The sequence below is a fragment of the Lasiodiplodia theobromae genome (genome assembly GCF_012971845.1).
Source record: "Lasiodiplodia theobromae strain AM2As chromosome Unknown scaffold_18, whole genome shotgun sequence".
Taxonomy (NCBI): Eukaryota; Fungi; Ascomycota; class Dothideomycetes; order Botryosphaeriales; family Botryosphaeriaceae; genus Lasiodiplodia; species Lasiodiplodia theobromae.
The window spans coordinates 873,748-890,723 of NW_023336388.1; the positions used below are offsets into that span (position 1 = coordinate 873,748).

General features: G+C 57.2%; 4 protein-coding genes across 4 annotated transcripts; 1 reads left to right on the forward strand and 3 right to left on the reverse strand.

Moving 5' to 3' along the window:
• Nucleotides 1-291: 291 nt before the first annotated feature.
• Nucleotides 292-1,713, reverse strand: LTHEOB_6473 (Glycosyl hydrolase family 7; the record flags this gene model as incomplete). The annotated part of the gene is made up of 2 exons (XM_035515733.1): nucleotides 292-977; nucleotides 1,035-1,713. 2 exons carry the CDS (start codon nucleotides 1,711-1,713, stop codon nucleotides 292-294), a joined length of 1,365 nt encoding a protein of 454 aa, XP_035373056.1.
• A 1,327-nt stretch (nucleotides 1,714-3,040) lies between these two features.
• LTHEOB_6474 (uncharacterized protein) lies at nucleotides 3,041-5,041 on the reverse strand (the record flags this gene model as incomplete). The annotated part of the gene is made up of 1 exon (XM_035515734.1): nucleotides 3,041-5,041. One exon carries the CDS (start codon nucleotides 5,039-5,041, stop codon nucleotides 3,041-3,043), a length of 2,001 nt encoding a protein of 666 aa, XP_035373057.1.
• A 5,157-nt stretch (nucleotides 5,042-10,198) lies between these two features.
• Nucleotides 10,199-11,772, reverse strand: LTHEOB_6475 (uncharacterized protein; the record flags this gene model as incomplete). Its single annotated transcript, XM_035515735.1, has 4 exons — nucleotides 10,199-10,459; nucleotides 10,589-11,361; nucleotides 11,492-11,676; nucleotides 11,729-11,772. 4 exons carry the CDS (start codon nucleotides 11,770-11,772, stop codon nucleotides 10,199-10,201), a joined length of 1,263 nt encoding a protein of 420 aa, XP_035373058.1.
• A 369-nt stretch (nucleotides 11,773-12,141) lies between these two features.
• LTHEOB_6476 (High-affinity glucose transporter) lies at nucleotides 12,142-13,939 on the forward strand (the record flags this gene model as incomplete). The annotated part of the gene is made up of 4 exons (XM_035515736.1): nucleotides 12,142-12,219; nucleotides 12,282-13,015; nucleotides 13,069-13,434; nucleotides 13,519-13,939. The coding sequence occupies 4 exons, from the start codon at nucleotides 12,142-12,144 to the stop codon at nucleotides 13,937-13,939; spliced, it is 1,599 nt and encodes a 532-aa protein (XP_035373059.1).
• Nucleotides 13,940-16,976: the final 3,037 nt, after the last annotated feature.

Sequence of the window (16,976 nt, forward strand, 5' to 3'; positions counted from 1 at the left end):
GAGTCCAGCAAGAATAAAACCAAACTCTCCATCAAGGTAAATACAAGAAAGAAGGGCATAAACAACATCCCCTTTCATCATCTCCAAACGAGCGTCAAAGTTTTGAGTTTTGAGTTTTTGTGTTTCGCAACAAATCATGATCCATGCAACCCATCATCATCACCCCATGTCACCTTCCCCCGCATCATCAACCCCCCCTATTTACAAATTGTCCCCACACACCACCGGCAAATTCCAGGATGTTCTTTTTTTTTTCTTTCCCTCTCGCACTTCGCACTCTTACGCACCACTCTAAGCAGAGAAAGTGCTGTTAAGGTCACCAACCTTAATGTTCGAGTAGACGACGTAGGCGCTAGCGGCGCTCTCCTCAACCTCGCTGGGGACACCAGAGGTGGTGGGGCAAGTACCGCGGGAGATGCCGGGCTGGCTCGGGTCGGCGTCGACGGGGTAGTCGGAGTCGAGCCAGAGCATGTTGCTGTGGTGGTCGTCCCAGATGGACATGACGAGGACCATGCCGGCGTTGAGGGCCTGGCTCATGCTGGCCAAGCCGCCCTGGTCCTGGAACGACGTGTTGTCGCCGAAGACCTCCTTCTGCGCGTCGCAGTACGCGGAGGTGATGCTGTTGCCGCTGACGCCGGCGATGGTGGACTCGGAGTTGGGGATAACCTTGCCGTTCTGGACGTAGAAGCGCTTGATCTCGGAGAGGGTGCCGGACGCGGTGCCGTCGTTGGTGATGAACTGCGTGACGACGGTGACGACCGAGTTGCTGTCGACGGTCATGCCGGGCCCGTAGAAGTCCTTGACGCCCTGGCGGTACGAGTTGAAGTCGCATCCGTCGGGGTCGCAGTCGCCGGCGTAGCGGGTCGCGGAGTAGGTGCCACCGCAGTCGTCGCCAGTGCAAGAGTGCTGGGCGACCGTCTTGCAGCTGTGGGGGGTGTAGGCGGTCGAGATGGAGTTGGCCTCCCAGATATCCATCTCTGGAGGTGGGTGTTAGTGTTTGATTTCGCATAGAGATTGCTACAGGGGAGACATACCAGCACAGCAAGAGCCAAGGTTGCCGACACCAGCGTTGGAGTCGTTCTCGGACGGGACCCAGCCCTCGACGTTGGCCTTGCCGTCGATGAACTTGAGGTCACGGGGGCACTGCGAGTCGCAGTAACCGGTACCGTACTTGGCGCCGGCCTTGTTGTCGGGGAACTTGGCCATGCCACCGTCAGCGTCCATGGAGACGAAGTAGACGGCACCGTTGAGGCCGCAAGGCAGCTTGGAGGTGTCGACGTCGAAGGTGAACTCCTTGTTGAGGAGCTTGTGGACGGCGTAGGTCTCGTCATCCTGCATGAGGTACATGCGGGAGCCAATGTTCTTCTGCTGGCCGTTGGTGATGAAGTTCAGGCGCAGCGAGTCGCCGGAGGTGGTAGCGCCGTAGGTGCCAGAGTAGTCGGCGCCGTCGAGGGCGCAGTTGGAGGCGCACTCGGTGTTGTCGGTGCAGTAGTCGGCGTTCCAGGTGTTGCCCGTGTAGCAGTTGGTGTAGCCCTCGGTGTTGTGGACCCAGCGCCAGTTGGCGTCAACGACGATGGAGCCCTGGTTGGTGGTGCAGCCGCTGCTGGTGCAAGTCTGCCAGGTCATGGAGGGGTGGACCTCCTCCTTCTGGGTGCCGACCTGCTGGCTGGCGGCCAGGGTGGCGAGAGTAGCGAGAACTGCCTGGGTAAGCATGGTGCAAGAAGGAAGCTGAAGTGAATGTGGTTGCTGGATGTCGAGTGAAACAAATGTCGCCATCGGGCATTTTTATAGAGTTCCTGTTCCTGGTGGAAGTCTTCTCGAACGTTGCCACGATCATGTTGGACGGGATTGCGGACCGTCGGAAGCGCGATGCGGTCCAAATTGGCTGCATGGTGGTTATTGGAATCAGACGGTATAGCAGGCGAGAGACTCATCCCATCCGGCAGCGCGTGGAAGAGAGGTGGGAAGACAGCTGTCGGCGGGTGCGTTTCATTCAGGACCCGGGCTGCGTTGATTGGCGGAATGGGGCACAAGCGAGATGGACGGCCAGCGAGCAAGTTGTTTCACGGCTCCAGGCGGGGCGCGGATCCGGCGTGAAGGGCTCCGCGTGGCTGCGAAGGGCTTAGCGAGGGGTTGCTCGTCGGTCCTCAGTGCCGCCCCACACCCCGTCACCTTCGTCCTCTCGCCACTGATCCACCTCTCGCACGATTCGGCTCAAGCGCCCTTGGCGAATGCACGATGGTCCGTCTATTTCCCGAGTAGCCGCCTCGTATATAGAGGGGCTCTATCGCATGCATCACGCGCAGGCCCCGGTCTTCCCCGGTCCAGAACAGGACAGGCTCCGCCCAGTCGGCCCTACCTTCTGCCAATCATGCCACGGCAGCCGCCCGGGGCAGCGAGGTCCATTTAGCCTTTCCTGTGGGGAAGACAGCGATCCGTCCCGGAACCCCCGCAGAATCTGAGATTTACCCGCAGGGTCCGCACGTGTTCCTGCATTTAGCCATGCGGAGTGTCAGTACTTCAGACGTCAATGGCAATGATGGGCGGCATGATGTTTCAGACTTTAAACAAAATTGCTTTCTGCAGGGCGTTCTGCACGCTGCAGGGGCCGATCATGGCCCAATGGGAAAGGCGAAGCCGGCAATATCACGGCAGGCACGGCGACAAGAATTTCGATAAAACATCACAACTCCATTGGAAAACTATAGTCTAGCTAACAACGCCAGCAGGAATCGCGGCGGTTCCGAAAGCGGAAATCCGAAACATCACTCCACCAAACAATTTTGATTTCCTGTCTTCTCCCGCACCCTTTAGCCATGGCCAAGAGCAACGATGCGGTCAGTTACACGGCTCATCGAAGGCACGTTCCACAATTTGCAAAAACAGAGGCTCCCACCCAAGACCGTCGGACTCTCCGAAATAGATCAGGAGATTTTCTGCACGGATGAGTGCAGTCCGGTCAGTGGGGATTGAGAGCCACTCTTGGTATTCGGCAATGGCTTCGTCGCGGGTCTCCAACTCCTCGATGCCAGTTCCGTCTTCAATGCGGGCGGAAGGCCATCTGTACGGTCCGCTTTGGCCGCGTCCACATGGCATGGAAGCGCTCGACGCGCCGAGCGTGGGCCTTCGCCGCATCCGCCTTGTCGCGCCACTCAATGGCGCATTCTAGCAGCTCGACGACGCACCTTCCGCCAGGCCCCACCAAGTTGCCAAAGGTAGCCAGCTCGGCGGCGCGCTCCAGCGACTCTCCATCGCGCAGCGCGGCCAGCACGTCCCTCGCCGCAATGCTGTGCGCATCATGCTGCTCGGCCGACTCGACGGCGGCATCCAGAGTCTCGGCGTACTTCGCGTCCAATTTCTCCCAGCGCGCCGTCGCCGTGCGCACCGCGGACTCGCGGTGCAAGTGCAGCGCGTCGGGCAGGATCAGGGCGAGGCTCTTGTCGCACTGGGCGCGCTTCTGCTCGGCCTCGATGCCGAGGTTGTACAGGAAGTGCACCGTCCACATGATGTTGTAGTCGGCGCGGAGGCGGGCGGGCAGTGTGGCCCGGTGCGGCTCGAGCTTCTGCAGTGCGCTGGCGAACTCCCCTTGGTGGACGCCGAGCGGAAGGAAGCGCTTCAGGCGGGGGCTGACGAACATGCCGGTCGTGGTCTTGAAGGCGGAGCGAACGGTGGCGTGGAGCGGGTCGTTGTAGTAGATGGGGTCGGCCTGCATCTCGGCCAGCCGCGCGCAGAGCTGGACGTGGATTCTGTCAAAGTTAGCCACGGTCCACGCGAGGTAGCGGTCGAGTCCTTGCCTCAGCTTCGCCAGCACCGGGGCGGCATCTATCCAGCTGCCGTCGGCATTCGTCGGACGGGAGAGCTTGTAGGCGGCGAAGTCCACATCCCTCAGCAGCCGCCCGATGTACGGGATGCTGGTGATGATCAGCTGGTGCCACGGCGAGCCCGGGCGGCCCTGGCTAGTGGTGGTCGAGTTGATGGTACTCGCACCGGCATCCAGATTGGCCTGGGTCCAGCCCAACGCGCCCATCAACCGGCCGACCACCAGCACCGTCGGGCCATCCAGCGCATCCGCAACGCTCTGCGCATGGCCGTCCCCCTCCCTCCGCCCAATCTCAGCATACACCCCCCGGACCTGCCTCAGCAGGCTCTTGTACCTCTTCTCCATCCCCTTGACCCAGCCCTCCAAGCCCCCAACCGCAACCTTGTACGCCACCGGCACGCGCATCATCTCCGCCTGCATCCTCACCTTCACCACCTCGTCATCATCGCCGTCCATCCTCCAATACCCCTGCCTCATCGCCTCCACCGCCTCCCTCTCACACCTGCTCAGCCCACTACTACTCTGATCCACCCTCCTCACCCCTTCCTCCGCCCTCACAACCGCCCTCACCGCCCTCCGCGCCCCGGCCCCCAACCTCGCCAACTCCTCCTCCTCCTCCCCCCCATCCGCCAACCGCGCGGCCGCTACCGCGAGCGCACGGAACCACTTCTTCGCGCCCCCATCATCGTCCTCGTCCTCATCCTCCTCATCGTCGTCCCAGTCCCACATCGCGCCGTCCGCCATACCGCGCCTAAGCGCGTGCGCAATCAGCGCGGCATGGTCGTCCGGAGCGTGGTGGGCGCAGGCGGGGTTGCAGGAGGAGCAGGAAGGGGAGGAGCAGGCGCAGGAGGGGGAGGAGGGGGAAGAGGAGGAAGAAGAGATGGTGGCGGGGGTGCAGGCGCAGTGCTGGAGGGCCCAGGACTCGAGGGCGCGGAGGGAGAGGTAGGCCGTGTTGAGCGCCGTGTGGTGCGCGGCGTGGGCGGTGGCGGTGGTGAGGGCTGTGTTAATGCGGCGGGTGCGGGTGTGGGTGGAGGGGGGACGAGGTCGAGGGGGGAGGCGGGGGTTGTGGGTAGTGGCGTCGTTGTGTTGCTGCTCCCAGATGTCGAGGATTGTCTCGGTGGGAGCGGGGTTGAGGCGGGGGGAGGGGAGGGGGGGGGTTGTGAAGGTGGGGCTGGTGGGGGAGGAGGGGGAGTTGTTGTTGTTGTTGTTGTTGGATGCCATGGTGGTGGTGGTGATTTGGGGTAGTTGTTAGTTTAGTCTGTTGTTAGATGTTGCACGTTCTGAATCTGGTTCAGTTCGTGGTAAGGGTTCGATGTGGACCGAGGTTTAGTCTAGGGAAAAGAGCATACCTTCGTACGGTTTATGTAGACGCATGTTTGTCGCTGTTCAAAATTTGACTTTGGTGTTGTATATAGACTATGAGTAGGAAATGGTGTTCCAGGAGTCGGACAACTTGTTCAGAAACTCTGCTTTTGTTGACAATTTTGGTGGATGCGAAATTTCCCTGTCTTCCATGAACTTACTGGCAAAATCATATACAACGGAGACTTGCACTCATAGTGTTGGTAGGTCATTTTGAGACCCTCTAAGATAATCTCTCCCGCTGTGAAATATTCCATCCTGCGACGCCGGTCCACCGCAGGGTGGCCAAGCCGTGGAAGGAAGATGTTCTGTTGGGATAATCACCACATCACAGAGGCGGAATTCAGCCATCTCTAGGTCTTCATAGCCCTCTTCATCGTTTGCCCAGCATCTTCTCGAGGTTTGCCTATTTCAACGTCTCTTTATTATCCAGGACTCAGCTTCGTGGTGCTTTCCTGGATTTCTTTATCTGAAATTTGAGACACGGCATGTACAACGACCAATGGCTACCCTCTTGCAAAGCCCACCTATGCACGGCCTTTTGCAAAAACGTTTCTGTCACGGTCGCTCTGTTCTGACTGTTCTGTCGTCGCATGTAGCACCGTTACTTACAATATCCACGAAATATCTACAAGAGCTGGGATGGCACCCGAAACTAGCCAAGCCTTGTTCTTTGTTCACCCAGCTCGTGAAGCCGGAATTGGAGCCTGTTCTCCACCGATGCAGCTAAATAGTTGGATAGCTGCCGACATGCAAGTCTGGGCTTTCACTGTGAGCGACGGATGTTGCGTAAGGCATGTTTTGTCTCACTTCAGCCCTGCTTGTCCAGCGCCTCGGCGTCGACGGTGCCGGCGTCCAGGTTCGGGATGTGCAGTCACCTCGCACCGGCATCCTCCCACCAGCAGCCCAGTGCGCCACCCGCAGATTCCGGTAACTGCTCTGCTAGAAAGTAGCATTTAGCCGCCAACCTAAAGCGATACCGTAGAAGGCGCATCGTCGCTGCCCGAACCAGGCAACCGCATTCACGAGGGCTTCGTTTTGCAACACGCATGATCCGCCAGCGGCTTCCGCAGACAGCTACGCCGCGCGCTCGTGACGAGCCTCATCCAGCGAAAGCCTGGCGGATGGCCTCATCGCCGTCCTTCCGCGCGTCTGCTGGGCCGTCGAGCCTGCCCGTTCCTTCCATCCGCTTCTTGCACCCTGCCCGAACAGGCATAGCCGAGCCGTTGACCTACCACTCGGCCCCGCCAACCATGCACACGCCGGTGCGATCAACCGGTCTTGGCGCGCCTATAAATACCCCTCGGCTCGTCGCCCACAGCTCCTCTTTTTCTTCTTCAGCTCTCTTTGCCTTTTGGCTTAGATCAAGTGAAGTAGCTGTTCTTTTCAGTTTAATCGCTGGAACGTCCCTACGGGGATTTGTCTTGTGATTAAACTAGTTTTTGGAACTGGTCTCTTGGGCCGCTGAGCTCCGCTCATGTCCAGAGCACAGTGTCGCCTCTATTGCACTATCTGAGGCTGACGCGAACAAAAAAAAAATCTTTTTCGTTGAGCGATCTGCCTTGCGCAGGTCCTTGAGGAAGAAGATCGGAATTGGGCTTCGGGATCTGACTTGAAGATGAGGAGGACTTGGTGTTGAGGTCGCGCTGCGATGAGCCGGCTGCTGCAGACACTTCCGCGTCGTCGCTCCCCATCGCGCTTACTCGCCTTGCGCCTTGCTTGTGGGGCTTGCGCAGCCGCAACCGTCGCGCTCTGCGTCTCGTCAACTGCGGCGATGTTGTTGAGATCCTTGTGGAGCGCGCGCCCGGCCGCGCGTTTGCTGTTTGCCGCCACGACGCCGCGTCCGCCCTATCGCCGCATCGTAGAAGCTCGCCTCCACGACAGCGGCATCGATCGGCACTTCGAGATGCGCTCTGTTGTCTCTGGCCTGCGCCGGGGAGGTGTCCCGCCCTCAGCGCGACTCCGCAGGCTGGGGCGGGCTGGTCGCGCGAGTGCTTCGGCCGCAGTTGAACGCGACACAACACTACAGGCTGCAGCGGCGCAAAAGCTATGCAGAGGCACACGTCCAAGGCAATATCGGCAGGGCCGTGTTCAGCGTCTCGGGTTCCGGGGCTGACTGCTCGGCGGGCGTGGGCATGTCTGGCCACCAACAGCGCAGGCGCTCCCGGTTTTCGCGGCCATGGCAAGCAGCTCAGTAGCCCAGACTTCGACAGCTGGGTTGCCAGTGGAAGCGCACTACTTTCGGAGCACGATGGCCGCGCTATCCGCATCGCGGTGCGCCAGCCTTGGTGTTGACATTGTCCAGCCGCGCAGGACTGTCGCGATAGGCAGGCGTGCCCGCCCGTCACTTCTGCCCTGACCCGCAAACCTGCGTCAATTTCTACATCAGACGCCTTAATGGACGCGGCGGCATCCTTCGACACTGCAACTCGCTCGCTCAAGCCCGCCAGAATTGCTTCAGCTCAAAGCACGTCTCGGTGGCTCCGATCGAACTGCAACAGCGGCGCACGACATGCACAACTGGCAAGGCCCCAGATAGCACCATATGAAACTTCTTACCTTTCATAGATGCGCCCAAGACAAAACTTCGCATGCATTCCCCTCCGCTGCGCTCGCACCGTCCGCTCACGCTGTCCGCCCCTAACCGATGATGCCTCGTCAAGCTCCTGCTCCCGCTTCCACTCCATCCACGCGCATATACTAGCACGGAACAACATAATGGTTGGAAGCGATGGTTCGCTTGACTGGGCGGTAGTTGGGAGAGCTGGGCGCCAGTGACCACGGTGTTTGGGCTCTTACATCAACGCTTCCATAAACCTCCAGAATTTTGCTGCAACAAAGGACCTGAATGCTCACACCAGCATAGGCAAGCGTTCTTGTACTGACCCCCGCATGCCCGTCTCTCGATCCCGCGATCAGCCGCTCCACCAACACCCTTGAGCGAGATGGCCCGCCGCACCGACGCCCACACACATCCGCAGCCCGAGCCGCTGGTTACATGCCCGGCTGCCTCGGCCCAGTTGGCACTCATACCCCTCAGGAGCTCGAGCATCACGGTGTATGAAAGAAGCCTTGTTGGTGCAAGCAGGCTGACTGCCGCTGTCGTTGGAGGATGGAGCCCGCAGCTCTCGCGAAGTGCTGGGCAGCCGAACTGCGCGAGGTTGTCGCAGGCACTTCAGACCGGGAGAAGCTTTGGTGCGCCCAGTACGTGGGGTGTGTCACACGTCAATGGTCGGATGAAGCTCCGGGTGCAATGATTTCAGGATTGCCGCATTTACGGTCTGGGAGGAGAGCTCAGTCTTCCTTGTTGTCCTCCGCTGGCCACAGAAGACTCATCAGCCTCAGAATATATGCGCTGCTGCCTACTTGCCTTGAATTACGCTGCCGCCTGTTATGCCCTCGTTCAGTCATCGTCAAGTATGCGGCCCACCTCCCCCAGCGAGTGAGGGGCAGTGGGACGGCTGTCCCGCTGGCTCTTCGTTGTCTCTTCTTCTCTGATACTGGACGACGCCAAGGACTGGATGAATGGCGGGCTAGCATTTTCCGCCGTCGTGTTCGACAATCCCTGTTTCTTTCTGTTCCTACGAAACAAAACTGTCATAGTGGAAGCCACAGAGCAATGGGACTAAAGGTAAGTGATGCAACGGTTCTGTGTAGGATATATTGGAGCCCGAAGCGCTAATTTGTGGATACACTTTCCCCAGAACAAGTATAAGACGCCACTCTACACGGGATATTGTGGCTCCCGGTTGGTCCGTACCACTTGTCGAATTTTAATCCGACAAGCATACATGACGACGATCAAGGCAATCGCAATACCCGTAGTCCCGCAGGCCTTCCAAAATCATAACTCGGTCCGAGGTGTGTTCACTATTCCATCAAGGTTCATGCCACCAAAGTAGGAGGTGAAGAAGAACAGCGGATGGAATACTATGGTCACTGCAGTGAAAACAAAGACAGCCTTGTTTTGGCCGTCTGCAGCAATCGAATTACGCATGCGCATCAGATATCATGACTGAGGAATATTTGGGTCATGGTAAGACTCATAGCATTCAATGATTACTGTTGCACAGCCTGAACACGGAATTACCTCACTATTACCGCAATGCATCCGAATTGCTGGCGTCCGATAATATGCATCTGTGTCGTCCCAACAAATCTTATTTCGTCAGCATCCATATGCTGCATTCAACACAATTTGCCGCTCTTGACTGGACGCTGCTGCTCCTAAGCCATCCCTTCCTCATAGCCTATCATTTGAAAGAAGTTCCACTCAGGAGCATTGGTCCCACACCATCCTCTCCTCCGAGCCCTTGAGTAGCATATACCGGGCTGCGCCCAGCCTCAAGCCCCTCGTGGAATCAATGATCTGGATTAACGGGAGACCGCTACACTACCACGTATCCGGCCCGGATTGGAGTGACTCAAGCTGGGTGGACAGCCATCACGCAGGGCTTGCTGAACTACACGTGCGAGAGCCGGACACGAGCGTCTAGAAGACCGCCCGAATACGCATTTGATTCTTAGCCGCTGCCGCTACAAGCAGCCATCAACCCTGCCCCCGCAGGCACCAGCAATATCATCACAATCGCTCTACAGCCTCTCGCCCTCACAGATTTCTACATTTGCCAAACGCGAACCAGTCAGTGTGTCTAAGCTGAAAGTAGGTCAAGCACCACGCGAGCTGTTATTATCGAACGATTCGCACGCACGGGACTCATTGCTTAGAATATCGTTTTGCCTCGTTGTCATGTAAGTATGTTCTTTTCTTTACTTATCACCCTTCTCAACAGCTTCTTTTCATACATAGAAGTTAGTCAAATAATCATTCGATTTACTTCGCAACGCAAGCCTGCAGAAGCTGTAAATTGCCTCGTTCTATGTCAGGGAACGTCATCCATGCAAGCTTTTAAATATCCCACGGGCGCAAGTGGAATAAAAAAAAAGCACAACCATGTCCTGTTGATAACTATGTGTGGTTGGACTTCCTAAATCATTGAACCATGGTTCCTCTTCTCAGTCATCCTCAGCCGCCGTCCCAAACCCAAGCGCCTCATTCGCCATCTTCCTCATCTTCCTCTGCCCCTCAGTCAACCCCGGAGCATCAACATCATACGGCTCCAGCCCCATCGCCTGCAATCCCTCACTACTCAAAATATTGTCCCTCCGCGCCCCATGATCCTCATGCTGCCCCTCATGCTCCTTTACAATCTCATACAACGCAAAATCCGGCGGCACCGCCGCCTTCTTAAACGCCTCCCTCACCCTCAGCAACGACTGCAAATTATACGGCGTCAGCGGATTACACGCATTATACACCACACTGCTATCCCGCGTCCCGGGATGAAACCGATCCACCTCATGCACCAAATCGCAATGCCAAAACACATAATCCCCCGGCCTGACCGGCGGAATCCCCACAATCGACTTCTCCATCTGCAACGCGGCATGCCACTCCTTACTCGGAAAGAACTGCGTATTCCCGGGCTCCGAGCCAGGAAACGTCGCCTCGCCATCGCTCCACCCGCCCTCATCATCAAACAGCGGCCGCAGCATGATATACGCCACGCTCGCCTTCAGACTCGGCAACAGCCTCAACGTCCCCTCCCCTGTCCCCGTCTCCGACAGGCTCAGCCACCCCTGCATGCACCGCCAACAGCTGCACGCCGCGTTGACGCCGTACAAGTCGCTCCTTGCCTCCAGCCGCGCATCCGCCTTCCACCCATCCCAGCCTTCCCACTCGCCCTGGAAAATCTTTGCGAAGTTCTCCCTGTTCGCGGCACACTCCCACCGCTCAATCCCCCCTGAGTCCAGGTGCGCCGGCAGCGTGTACTCCGCGTCCGTGCTCGGATACCGTATCCGAAAACGATCCGGGTACACGACCTGCGCGTCCATGTCGATCGGCAAGGCGCCGTCGTCGACGTGCCAGAGCTGCGAGACGCAGCGCATCGCGGCGAGCACCCGCGGGTGCGAGCGGATCTGCACTTGTGGCGGCGTCCACCAGAGGGACCAGTTCTGCGGGTTGTCGACGGGGAAGCCGCCGACGCTGCGGTGGCGGGCGGTGTAGGACTTTAGCGAGGCTTCCCAGGCGCTGGCTTGGGCGGTGGGGACGACGTTGCGGAGGATGACGCAGCCGCGGTCGCGGACGAGGGTGGCGAAGGCGGGGGGGAGGGTGCCGTCTGTGAGCAGGTGGAGGGGTCAGTCAGTGGGGCTGGTGTGGATGCGCGGAAGGCGGGGTGGAATGGGGAGGTGTGGGGAGGACAAGGGAGGGGCAGGACAAGGGAGGGGAGAGGAGGGGTGCAGGCGGACCGTTTTGCATGACGTCGTTGAAGTCGATTTCAGGGACCATGGCCGGGCCGTTCTTGGAGATGAGGTCGACTTCGGCGGCGAGGGCACGCTGGAGGCGGGCGTAGGACTCGATGACTTTTTGCTTGTGCTCGGGTTTGACGAGGGATTGCTTGAGCACGGCGAAACGCTGGTCGAGGACCGGGGGTCTGCATGGATTGCTGTTAGAGAGAAGTTGGTGTTTGGAAGGTGGTCACTTACTTGGGCTTGAGCACCTGCGTCTGAGTTACTGTAGCGGTAGACATGTTGCAATCGGAGTGTCGAAGTTCGGGGTTGTCCATCCATGCCCGACCCCGCGCACCTTTTTATCCTTATCGAATTGTCCAGGAACGAAGGCGGGGTTGGATTCGGAGTTATCTTTTCTGTGCGGAGTTACTTGTTCTGGCGTCGCCTGCAGGCGGAGGCCCAAGAATGGGGGTTGACCGGGGTCGAGGTTCCCCGCTTGCTACTCCCCCATGTCGATATATCGGATAACGTGCGGACCGCCCGACAAACTCTGGACGAGCATATAATGCCAGCTGTGAGAAGATGAAGTCGTTTCGAGATCAGTTAGATTTCACAAGTGACAGTGATCCCAGAGATCGTGGAGCGGCCACTCACCACATCCGCCCAAAATGAAGCAACACTTCAAAGACATGGACCTGGTCAAAGAGATGACGCTCCCACTCTTCGCCGTGAGCGCCTACTCATCGGTACGTCCGCCCTCCACAGCATCATCATCTCGCCCTCAGCTGACCCGTCCCTCCCACCACAGCTCTTCGGCGCCTCCTTCGGCATCGACCACAACTACTGGAACGGCGTCCTCGGCATGGCCCAATTCAAACGCGACTTCGGCGTCTGGGACCCCACCACCTCGACCTACATCATCCCCTCGACCTGGATCAGCGCCGGCTCAGGCCTCCCCAGCGCCGGTCTCGCCATCGGCGCATTGCTCTCCGGCCTCTTCGGCAACCGCCTCGGCCGCGTGCGCACGTTCCTCGTCGCAGCGACCACGTCCATCGTCGGCATCGTCGTCCAGGCCGCCAGCCTGCCCGGCCACTACTGGCAGCTGATGGCAGGCCGCATCGTGACGACCGTCGCGCTCGGCGTTGTTTGTAATGCGGTGCCGGCGTACCAGGCCGAGTGCGCGCCCGCGGCCATACGCGGCGCGCTGGTCAACGCGTATCAGTGCTGGCTGCTCGTCGGCGCGCTGATGGCGAACACGGCGAACTGGGGGACGTATGCGTGGGAGACGCAGTGGGCGTACCGGCTGATCATCGTGCTGCAGTTGGTGGTGCCGGTGGTGTTGCTGGTCGGCGGCGCGTGGTTGCCTGAGAGCCCGAGGTGGCTGGTCGGCAAGGAGAGGGAGGAGGAGGCGCTGGAGGTGCTGTTGCTGCTGCGGCGCGGAACGGCGCGCGAGGTCGTTGAGGAGGAGGTGCGTGTCCTTGCGGCCGCTGAGAAGGAGCAAAGGCGGCATCTGCAGGCCGCGTCGTGGGCGGACTGCTTTCGGTACGTCACATCCACACCTCGTTTCGCTCCCCGAGACTGACCGAACGCCGCAGCGGCCCCAACCTCCGCCGCACCCTCATCGTCGCGGGCGTCCAGTGCTTCCAGGCCGGCCAGGGCAACAGCTTCATCACCAACTACGGCGTCGTCTTCCTGCAGGCCATCGGCGTGCAGAACACGTACCAGACGCAGGTCCTGCTCATCTTCACGACCACCATCTCGTCCGTCTTCCCCTTCTACTTCGCCGACCGCATCGGCCGCCGCCTGCCGCTCATCGTCGGCGCTGTCGTCATGGGCGTCTGCATGTATGTCGTCGCCGGCGTGACGGGCTACGCGCCGGCGGATGACGGCGCCGCGCTGAAGGCCGCGACGGCGGCGCTGTTTGTGTGGCAGTTTTTCTTGTCGAGTTGCTGGTCGTCGTGGTATGTTCGGCCGCTGCTCCACTGCCCTTCTGCCCCGCTCCCCCAGCCTCTCTTCCCCCGCCATCCCGGCTGACCACTTCTTAGTGTATGGATCGTCACCGCCGAAACCCCGACCCTCCATCTCCGCGAGAAGACCATTACCATCGGCACTTTCCTCGGCTTCAGCGTCGGCGTGCTGGTCACCTTCGTCAATCCGTTCCTGCAGGACGCGGACCAAGCGGGTCTGGGGGGCCGCGTGGGCTTTGTGTACGGTAGCTTCAGCTTTGCTGCGGCGGTCTGGACGTTCCTGTTCGTGCCCGAGCTAAAAGGCCGCTCGCTGGAGGAAATTGACGGGTTGTTTGAGGCCGGGGTGAAGGCGTGGGGGGCGGGGCGGCTCAGCAGCCTGGAGAGGGGTTGTGGAACGGACATTCCGGTATTGAAGGGGGTGGAGGTGGGGGATGGGAGAGGGGAGAGGAGCGGTGATGAGGGGAGGGAGAGCGCGACAAAGGGGCTGGATAGCGCCTGAGCCGTAGACTGAGGACGTCTTCATGGCCTGACTATCAGTCGGGCTCCACAAGTCCCCACACTTTGCATTTTCTGCCTCATCGCTTGTATGTATCCTACCGTTGATGCCTCAAAAGATCTCCTCAATAACCTAGTCTTACCTCTTGAGCGGTAGGATGATTTATTCAAAGCACTAACGCGCCAGTCTAGTCAGTATGATCTTCGAGAAGCCTATGTTAGAAACGTATCCAGACCTAGCCGACTGGCGTACGGCCTTGGCTTTGGATAGTCTTCGCTGCAGCAAATTGGTGGTGCCATCGATGAAACGTAACACTGAGTAATTAGTCTATAGAGTTTCCTTTCCTTATTTTGTAGAAAGCATGAGCCCGAGATTTATTGGATTTGTATACCTTTTGCCTCTGAACTGCTGTGTTCTGCTTGGTTGGGAGGCGAGTCTTCCCTTACAATCCACGCCATTAGTCTTGCCGTAGCTGCGACAGGATATTCTAGTGAAAGATTTATAGTGAAAACATGAAACCATGTATGGAAAACTAATTATGTATCGAGAACCTCATCAGAAAATAGTGACCTCACGTATTGGCCACGAAGTTAAAGATACATGATACGCGTTAAAGACCCCTACGCGAACAAACTGTACGCCAGATTCCAATCTAATGGGATATAAGATAAGCCCACTGTCTCTTGCAAATTCATCATAAGAAGGTAGTGTGGTGACAGAAGTGATAAAAAGATGAAGCTGGCCTTTGAGATCTCCATCGTACCCTAGGTGAGGATCCCAGTCCAAGAAATATTTGATACGACCACCTAACTCTATGAGCTCCCAGTACCTTTCATTATATTCACCCTTTCTTGGCTCCGGAGCGAAAGCCCCATTGGAAGGTCTATGCGGCAATTCAAGGATCTTTCCTCGAACAGTGATTGATGATCCCGGCTTAATTTTGACCATGGTATCCGATTTTGCAGGTATCAGATTGTGGCGTACCAACTCAAAGTCTTCCTCTGCGGGAACTACAAGCCATGTAACTTCTTGATCCCTTGAAGCCCAGCTCCAAGAGGGAGCACAGTAGTTTTCGTCGTTTTGCAGCGATTCCAACATTTTCCCAAATGAGGGATGATTGTCGACAAGGAACCACTTGACGTTCTCATGAAATTTATCATCCAACCAGAGCCCGGCAAGATAGGTTGGTGCTTCGTGTTCTCTCTCAATAAGCTTCTGCAATGATTTTGCAAAACCAGATATAGCGGCAAGCTTATCACAAGCGTAGGTAAACTTCCGACCGGAGTATTCGCCTATCCACATCCTCCACCTCTTAAGCTTTGAGGCTTGAAATGTTGAAGAATACATGGGTTTGTCGTGAGAATGTCCCTCGTCCGTCACGACACGTCGATGGCATCTGAAGTGAAGCATTCTAGCACCGAAGGTGAGAATTCGTTGTGCCATATGCTGCTCCTGCCACACCCACCCCCTTGTATTCCAGATGGATTTGTATGAGTCGGGTTCCCAACCATCCAGGTGATTTCTCAGCGACAGAGAAATTGAATAGACACCCGAGACGTCAGGATTCAGTGATGATCGAAAATTCAAGTCTATTAGGTCGACTTCCGGTCGTTGAAGAAAGGTTTCGTCACAAGCCGAGCTCGTTGCTGCGCCGAATGTAATGAAAGAGTGACGGAAGATATCACTCATTCTTCCTGATCCCTCTTCCCAGTCTGATGCATCGTCCTGAATGATACAAAGCGCATCGATCCAGAGGTATCGGAGTCCCAGCTCTCGAGCGACGAGTATGGCGTCACGGAACACCGGTGGTAATTCTTCGACTGGTATGCTCTGTTTATGCTTTGCTAGTGTTTGGGAAGTAGTCCTCAGTGGAAGGGAGCCAGAACCCCAGCAATAGCTCAAACAAGCATATCTGATGTTATTCTCCGCGAGGGTTGGCTTAGGCGGCGATTCGATAGTGTCGATAAGAATTGGAGGTTCCATTTCACCACCGCTTAATCCAAGGTCGAGTAAGCGCTTGGGCACGAAATGTTCGTCGTTTCGAATTTGGTTGCAGCCATCATCCATGCATTCATCCAACCAGCGCCGGACCAAGCGAATATTGCCATCGGACATAGGACTTAATAGATCCTCTCGATCTCTTTTGATCCCCAACCAATCGCGACATTGGCCTAGTCACACTCGACAGTAAATAACTATAGGTTCAGAAAAGCGAGTTGCTCACCTTTGCTTGCAGCAATTGGAAACTGAAAGCTATCTCCATACTTGGTGGTCACAAGACTTTTGTCTGGTGGGTAGGCGTTTACTATGAGATAAGATAGTGAAAGTCCCACTTCGCTCTCTCCTACTCTGAACTCCAAGTCGTCAGACCACCAATATTTGATCTTGATTGGTATTCTGGCAACGGAGGAACTCCAAAATCCGCGATTTTCGTATCGATCAAGGAAAGCCCTTTTGAGTGCAGCACAGAAGCGGCATCTATCAAGAAGTTCCGGTAATTCTGGGTTTGTAACGGTTCGTCTGGAAACACTAAAGCGTTCAAAATACCACAAATCCTTCTTTGGGATAACGAGCCTGCCGATCGCGCCGTCTGAAGACGCCCTCCATGTAGCACCGCTAACCCTATCATCGAGGGTTAAATCGCAAGAGCACTGCTCGCAGAGATACTCGGAGCTTCCCGTGGTTGGAGTTCGTGAGTCGGTGGTCATTTTGTCGAAGGGACTGAGGCAGTCGGGAATTCCTCGCGTTGTCCTATCGGGATTCAAGTGAATCGACGTCGAGTTCGTCCAACATCTGGATGGGAGAGGGAATATTTGAATTCAATACTGGAGTTTTCAGCTGAACGGACAGTGCAAGAGGGTGGACTATGGAGGCTGTGAGAAAAATTCGAGGATTTAACGTGATTCTGTCATCTCACGGGCATCTTGTGAGTTGGCACAAGTGTGGGGTAGCAACGCCATTTCCAGCATGATTTTCTGTTCGTACGACCCTAAGGAACGAATGATTGGATAGAGGCTCTGGGCGGCCTCCTGGTGTCGTA